Source organism: Castanea sativa, chromosome 8, assembly GCF_040712315.1.
Source record: "Castanea sativa cultivar Marrone di Chiusa Pesio chromosome 8, ASM4071231v1".
Taxonomy (NCBI): Eukaryota; Viridiplantae; Streptophyta; class Magnoliopsida; order Fagales; family Fagaceae; genus Castanea; species Castanea sativa.
The window spans coordinates 23,238,734-23,246,681 of record NC_134020.1 but is presented as its reverse complement, the minus strand read 5'-3'; the positions used below and the strand labels follow the sequence as shown (position 1 = coordinate 23,246,681).

The following is a 7,948-nucleotide window of genomic DNA, read 5'->3' as shown; positions in this document are numbered from 1 at the left end:
ACAATTTACCATATGGGTTTCAGTACAATCTGGCTCAATTGCTAGAACTAGTGACTTCCACTATGTTAAGGTTGAAACTTCATCACTGTACACCCTTTCCTTGCCCCCCTTTAACCATCCCCAACAGAGAGAACACAACTGACTTATCTTGACTACTGGTGGACATTTCTTTTTAATAACTACTGGTGGACAAAATTGATACCACTATAACTCTATTTCTTGAACAATTTGAAACCTGGTCTTCTTTTTGCACTATTGCGCAGACCCAAAAATAATGGAAAGATACAGTGAATCTTACATCATTTTCCAACAATATCAAAAAACAGAAAGTACTTTAATCAAATTAATCTTCAGAAATCAACGTCATTATAAGAAAATATGTGAAAATGATTGACACAATGAAGTGATCACATTATGCAAAACCAGCAGGAACTAAATCATTGTTGTTCACGTTAAATGATATTCCTAGACTGTTTTCTGCAGACATCTCTCCTTTCATTAATGTATGACAATCTTACAAAAAAGAAATCAAAACCTGCAGAAAAATAAGGGGGATGTAAATTTTATGAGGTGCATTCCTTTCTCAAAATATAGTCCACAGCATCTTCTACAGTATCAACAACCTACACAAGAAACACAAGAGTTCAGGTAATTTCATCTCACTTTAATCTGAAAGGAAACTTAGTTGCAGATCTATCAAGTTTTCATCTTTACCAATATATTTAGGGAACTAAGGGAAACTTTGCTATAGACCCCTTCTTTTCTTAAAACTTGATTTGATCAAATATTATTAGATTTTTAAAATAAAAAATGTGCATTGCCCTCTATAATCGCAATTTATTAACACACACCCAACTAAAAAAAAAAAAATACCCACAGAAGAAAGAACATAATATGAGAAAAAAGAAGATGATACTAGATTTGCAATATAAACTTACAACAGGATTGAATCAGAGACTTACCAGATCTGCTGGAAAATCAGAAGGATTTTCCTTTCCCTTAAAAACCCCTGTCCTTGTCAGAATTGAAAACCAGGGATGTCCTGCCTAAAATTTTTTGAGAATAAAAATAAAAATTAGGGTATCCTCAGATAACTAATTTAAATTTTATACCTATAGAATATTCCCAATGAACAAGAATACAAAACTGCGAGACAAACCTTCCGGGCACCTTTGATGTCAACTGAAGGATTATCTCCTATCATATATAGCGTCTTAAAATGACTTCTATCATCTGGATGATTCACAACATGTACTTCATGATCAAGAGATGATGCAATTTGCTTTAGTATAGTTTCAGCATTCTTGAATACAAATGCATTTGGCTTCCCGAAAGATGTATACTCCAAAGCATTAAAGTGAATTCTGCATATTTAAACAATTGATTCAGAAAAGTACAAGACATTATATGAGACCGGAGATTCAGAATCCATACCCCCACCCTACCTTTAATCTCCCCCCCCCCCCCAAAAAAAACAAGAAAAGAAGAAAGAAAAAGAAAACTTTATTAATGTAATATCAAAAAGAGCTACACCTATTTATAAGAGTAACATACAATCTACATTTTGTATATTCTCTAAACTTACCTATTGAAAATGGATTCTAATGCAATTCTGAAAGCTCCCATGCCAAGACGTTCAGAAGGAAAAGTAGCCTACCTTTAGAGAAACCTCGTCAGTAAATCATTAGATTTTATCGAAATAGTTACATAGGAACTCAAGAAATCTTTTATAACTCATCACAACCAACCTGGTATTTAAGGTCATCATGTGCAAAATATAAAGGTGGTTGGTGTCCAATTTCCTTTCTAGGAAGACCTCCAGATCTTAAAATGTCACACAGAACCTGATGCCAACATCTATTTCAGTCAGTTCAGAATTTAAAGTTTCCAATAACAAGGATATTACACATCAAATCCAGGGGCAGGGAGGCCATATGTAACACTTCATACAAAAATTAATAAACTGTCCTGTGCATGAAAGAAGTTAAGTTAACATTTTGGAAATTGCAAAATCCCCATCCTGCCTTTTATAAATGAGTCAAATGACACTTAGCCCTCCTGAGGTTATTACCTTTTTAAAGGGTTAATTATACTGACACCCCCAAGGTACAACTAAACTAGACCCAGTATACACAATTTTCCATAAATTACATTCCCCAGCCAAATTATCAAACTAATTGACACTCCATCTATTAACCCCTTTCAAAGTCATACAGTATTAAGAGGTTGACATGGGATATTTCTTTTCTAAGAAATACCCAATAAAAAAGAGGCAAAACATTTTTAATGTCTTTAATTTTTTTTTTAAAAAGAAGAAAGAAAGAAAAATGTAACCAAACAAACCCAAACAGCCACCATTCTTCCACCACTGGCGACATCTAACCCCAAACCAGGCCACTACCTCTCTCCTACTACCTAATCATACATGGCACATGTTTCTTAGAGGATGGTGTTGGAATCAATATAGATGAGAAAAATGAAGGTAAATCATACAAAATAGCACATTGGGCTATTTGGCTACAGCTTATTATTTTATTTTAGATTCATATAAGTGTAATTGTAGTTTAATATATTTGGCTACAGCTTTTCCTTTTTCTTTTTTTTCTTTTTTTTTTTCATTATTAGGAATATTCCATGTAGACATTTAACACTGTTTGACCTGGAAAATTCAAGGGGACGAGTGTCAATTAGTTTGACAATCAGGAAAATTGGGGTACACTAATTAGTAATCACTAAATGAGGTTTGCTATTAATGAGATTTACGTGGAAAATGTATATTTTGATTCAAGTTGTAATGAAACACACACACACATACACATACACACATATATATGGAGAATTCTACATTACACGTTTTTAAATTTTTTTATAAAAAAAAGTCTCATACCTACCTAATCTTAACTGTCAACATTTGATATTGTGATATTCCCTTATTTAATATATAATATAATGATAGATGAACAGTTACGATTAGGTGTGTATATATTTATAAACTTCAGATGTCAAGGGAGGTTATTGTAATTTACCCAAGAAGGTAATATGATTAGAATCATCATATAACTTATGGATTTAGGATAACCTGAATGTCTCTACTCCAGTCAACAGAATCACTAACGACAAATGCTGCCTGAACTCTCTCTGAGTGAACACTCTTTCTTGGACCTATCTCCTCAAAAGTTCTACTCTGATTAGCAACTGTCTTAGTTATCCATTCCTTATATTGTGCCAATGGATCAATGTCATCAAAACAGGAAGCATACTCATCAATTGAGAGAACATTTCTGCAGATAAAATCAATCAACACAAGTCATTCAGACACACCTCAGGCAATATTTGAAAATTTAATCAATGTCATTGCCGAAATTCAACTTATGTGAATCACAAAGCCAATACAACCAGGCAAAAGCCTTACTTAAATCCATATTCAAACATCACTGCAGCAGGTTCACCTTTTCCCACAGCAACAATGAGTTCATTTTCATATCTGTACAGCACAAGATGTAAATACTAGAGAGAATAATATAATGAGATGAATTTTACTCAATCAACAATAAATTAAATTTCCATTATAATTCAGACTTTTTCTTATCCTAAGGATTTAGATTCTTTAATCATTCCAATTCCAGTAAGCATATTATAGCATCTACCACTTTGTTTGGTAGTCTATTCTCATTATTCAGTAAATTTATCATACGTTGCACATAAAATTAGTCATATCCAAATGCGTATGTTATTTCTAAAGATTTAAACACGTGTCAGCATGAGCTTTCATTGAAGCCGTATATCAGGCACGTTGATTCAGAAGCTCAAAACTCCAATCTGTCTATGACTACAGCATAAAACTATCTCCCTGCCAATTCCGTGATGCTTAATACACACAGCACATTGCCCATGCACACATGCACCATTTTAACAATATTTGAATTTTTTCCACATCCCCGATATGCATACTAAGTTGGTTAGTAACCATAGATCACACTTGGTCCAAACACATACCTATTCACCAACTGTTTAAAAGGAGAATGACCCTGTAATACCTGCATCAGAATTGTACTGAAAAAGATGAGGGGGAAAAAACAATTACAAAGAAGAATTAATAACAAATTCATGTCATGACTGATGACCCACTGCCAAGAAAATTCATATAGATGGAAATTAAAAAAAGGGAGAGAAAAATAGCACTTAAAAAAAAATCTTAAAAATCTTCATAACTGTACCTGTGAGGGTGAAATATTTACACCCAAGAGTTCACTTAACTGCATGGCTCTTTTTGATTCTCGAAAACCACCTCCTATTAAATTAAAGCCCCAACTCTGAGCATATAAGATCATCATATGCATACTTCCATACTTTTAAGAATGACTTATAAACCCAATATGCAATGTCTTCAACCAAAAAAAGAAAAAAAAAAAGAAAAAAAAAGAAAGAAAAACAGCAAAAATAAGTACATAGATGACTTACCATTTGTCAAGAAAACATAAGGAATCTTCAAAGCACCTGCTTGCAAATGAGAGTGATTTATTAATATTTTTTATTTTTGGGCAGAAACTGATAAAAAAGTTTATACTGAAAAATACTTTTCGTCTCTAAAATCTGACCCATGTTTGATTTTCAGTCTCTTAAATTTATAATGTTATAATTTATTCCTTGAAAATTTTAAAAGGCCTCAATTTCATTCTTCCAAGTTCCAACTATTTGTGCTCAAAAAAATTTCATTGGCAAGCGGTGTGCTGACACCTTAAAATGTTGATGAGACTCGAAATAAATATAACAGAAGATGAAGGAAAGGACATAGGGTAATGCTACAGCTACAACAAATTTTACTACATAATGCGTCACCTTTTCAAACACAAAAAAAAAAAAATGTAACTCAGAAATTTATTTAGAGTGATGCTACAGCTAATACAAATTTTAATTCATAAACCTTAGAAACTAATATGCCAACTTTAGAACTCAAAACAATAAAGTAATTCATAAATTTGTTTACCAAGTTGTTGTATTTTTTTTTTACACCAATAACATTTTGTGTCACATTAGTTTGTAAGCCTTTTGTAGCGAAATTGATAGTAGATTCAACATTTTCAAGCTATTTGTTATGCTGTTGGCCAATCACATTCATTGCCAAACCTCATTTTGTTAGTAATTCATAAATTCGTTTACCACGTTGTTGATGTTATATAGATAAAATTTATTGTCACATTAGTTTGTAAGCCTTTTGTAGTGAAATTGATAGTAGATTTAACATTTTCAAGCTATTTGTTATGTTGTTGGCCAATCACATTCATTGCCAAACCTCATTTTCTTAGTAATTCATAGAATTGTTTACCGTGTTGTTGATGTTATATCGATAACATTTATTGTCACATTAGTTTGTAAGCCTTTTGTAGTGAAATTGATAGTAGATTTAGCATTTTCAAGTTATTTCTTATGTTATTGACCATCACAGTCATTGCCAAACCTCATTTTGTTAGTTTGTAAGCCTTTTGGAGTAAAATAGGCAGTAAATTTAGCATTTATAAAGGAAAAAACTGATACCCTTTTAATATTTCAAGGTGAAAACTGCAACTTTTTGAAAATTGAGGGACGAAAATCCAACTTAGACCAAATTGTGTGTGTGTGTGTGTGTGTGTGTGAACTCTCCATAGAAGATGGACATGAATGTCCCAGTTACTACATAAATTGACGAAATCAATTTAAACCACACAACAATGCTTTAAACAAAATGAATGGGCACCCACAAAAAAAGAAGCGTACCAGAGTTGTGATGGTATAACTTTCTGAGAGCTTGAGGAGAGCCTCCAATGGGAGTGTGGTCGCGCAAAATGACGCCATCAATGTCGAACGCAATACCAAATGAAGGCCTAGTGTTAATTGTTCAATCATCAATAACGCACAGTTACAAACCAAGCATCAAAATAGAGAGAGAGAGAGAGAGGTTACTGACAGTTGAGTTTGCGAGTGAAGCTGAGAGAAAGAGCGTGGAAATATGGAGAAGAAGAGTGAGGGCAATGATTGCTTTTTGTTACTGTTTGGGCGCTGTGAATGTGAAGCCCTTCTGAGGATTCCAAATCCAAAGCTCATGTTTTACTTGATCAATGAGATTGTCTAATTATAGATAGAAAAATATGAGGAATTCAGCTCTGGAATTTCTTTTTCTTTCACCAGACAAACTCCCCAACAACACCAATCCATGGACTTCACTTGGTGTAGGCAAAAATTGGCAAAATGAAAATGGGCTTCTTTTCGCACGGACCACGTCCAGATCACGTGCGCGATTCGCTATATTAGATCAATAATATAATTTGTTAGGTTCAAGCGTCTCTTTCACAAAGATTATTTTTGTTAATTTATTTTACTATTCAGTTTATTTTTGTTACTATTTATGGGTCTTATTATACTATTTTAGCTAACTTTTACCTTTATTGACAGTACTTTCAACAAAAAATTTTCAGTTTTAACAAAATAAGCAGATCCCAAATAGACCTTATATATAGGGTAATTCTACAGTACCATTTTTTTTTTCCTCAAGCGGTCAACTTGCTTTGTTAAGTTACTAAAATATCACATTTGATAGTTTATTTGTTATATTAAACAATACCAACATTACATATAACCGTACTTTTGTCACATTTAGTGGATTCGTATTTTTTACTCACATTTGATTATTTCATCGTCACATTAGGTAGTACCAACATTACATGTGATCGTACTTTTGTTACATTTGGTGATTTTTTTTCTCACATTTAATGGTTCAATCGTCACATTAGGCAGTACTAATATTACAACTACCCATACTTTTGTCACATTTGGTAGTTTTCTTATTTTTTACTCACATTTGACAGTTATATCGTAACATTAAGCGATACCAACATCACATATAATTGTACTTTTATTACATTCATTGATTCCCTTTTTTTTTACTTACATTTAACGGTTTCATCGTCACATTACTTAATACCAGCATCACATATGATCATTCTTTTGTCACTTTTTATGGTTCAATTATTTCTTACTCACATTTGATGGTTCCACTGTCACATTAAACAGTACCAACTTCATATATGATCGTACTTTTGTTACATTAAGTGGCTCCCTTATTTTTTACTCACCTTTAGTGTTTTGAAGTGAAAGAAGAAGAAGAACACCTGCTAGGTTTTCAGTTTGAGAGAGAAGAATGCGAGAAAGAAAAGACTTTCCGTTTGTTTGTCTGTGTGTTCTTGTTTTTATACATTACCAGCTTAACTGGTAATTAGTTTTCCATTAAAAATAAATAAATGGTCAAGGCAGTGGTACTACAGCGACAGTGACAAAGATGAAGGTAGTGCCTATGGTAGTGACAAAAGAACTGCAAAGGTTAGAGAGCAGTGGTCATTCTAGTTCGATAACCAATCGAAACCAAAGCAAGGTGTTGTGTGGGTCACCTCTCACCACGAGGTCTACACTTTCGACACGTTGAAGATAACTTGATCCATATCCAAAAGCCCATACAGAAGAAAGCCCAATGAAAAGTAAGGCCCAAAGACCCACCAAGAAGACCAAAGAGTAAGAGAAGTCCAAAGAAAGAAATGCAAGAAAAAGTGATTTGTAGCTAAATACAAATTTGCCGCAGAATACAGTTCTTCAGCAGAATGATTTTGGCAGATTAAGACAAATTGGGCCCTAGACCCTTTTGATCCAGTCAACATTATTTGGCCTATAAGAGCCCAAATCCTTTTGTATAAAAAAGATAGGCGTGAAAACTAATATGAAGAAGCACGATAAAAAGAAACAAGGAACAATAGAAAGTGTCAGCAGCAGGAATCACGTGAAGGAAAGAAAAGCCAAACCAAAGGAAATGACAAACGCAGCAAGAAACACATGAAGAAGTAAGACAAAAGACCAGCAGAATAAAACAGAAATAATTTGCTACGGCAGAAACAGCGTGGGAACGAAAGAAGACAAAAACAAA

At 33.3% G+C, this 7,948-nt stretch overlaps 1 protein-coding gene across 2 annotated transcripts; it reads right to left on the bottom strand.

The window, feature by feature from the left end:
• Positions 1 to 321: 321 nt before the first annotated feature.
• Positions 322 to 6,214, bottom strand: LOC142606886 (mitochondrial hydrolase YKR070W). Of its 2 annotated transcripts, XM_075778252.1 has the most exons (12): positions 5,945 to 6,214; positions 5,755 to 5,861; positions 4,462 to 4,497; positions 4,218 to 4,291; positions 3,997 to 4,037; positions 3,413 to 3,484; positions 3,080 to 3,281; positions 1,749 to 1,844; positions 1,586 to 1,653; positions 1,160 to 1,364; positions 963 to 1,046; positions 322 to 623 (listed from the first exon to the last, which is right to left on the bottom strand). In XM_075778252.1, the coding sequence occupies exons 1-12, from the start codon at positions 6,079 to 6,081 to the stop codon at positions 564 to 566; spliced, it is 1,182 nt and encodes a 393-aa protein (XP_075634367.1). In that variant the 5' UTR covers positions 6,082 to 6,214; the 3' UTR covers positions 322 to 563. The 2 variants fall into 2 exon arrangements, with proteins under 2 accessions (XP_075634367.1, XP_075634368.1); XM_075778253.1 differs by lacking the exon at positions 4,462 to 4,497.
• Between the last annotated feature and the right edge of the window lie 1,734 nt (positions 6,215 to 7,948).

Coding starts and splice junctions, on each gene's coding strand:
- LOC142606886 (XM_075778252.1), bottom strand. CDS start 6,081: ATGAGCTTTGGATTTGGAATCCTCAGAAGGGCTTCACATTCACAGCGC. Junction 3,485..3,996: donor TTTAAACAGTTGGTGAATAG/GTATGTGTTTGG, acceptor TGTGCTGTACAG/ATATGAAAATGAACTCATTG. Junction 1,654..1,748: donor ATGATGACCTTAAATACCAG/GTTGGTTGTGAT, acceptor CTCTAAAGGTAG/GCTACTTTTCCTTCTGAACG.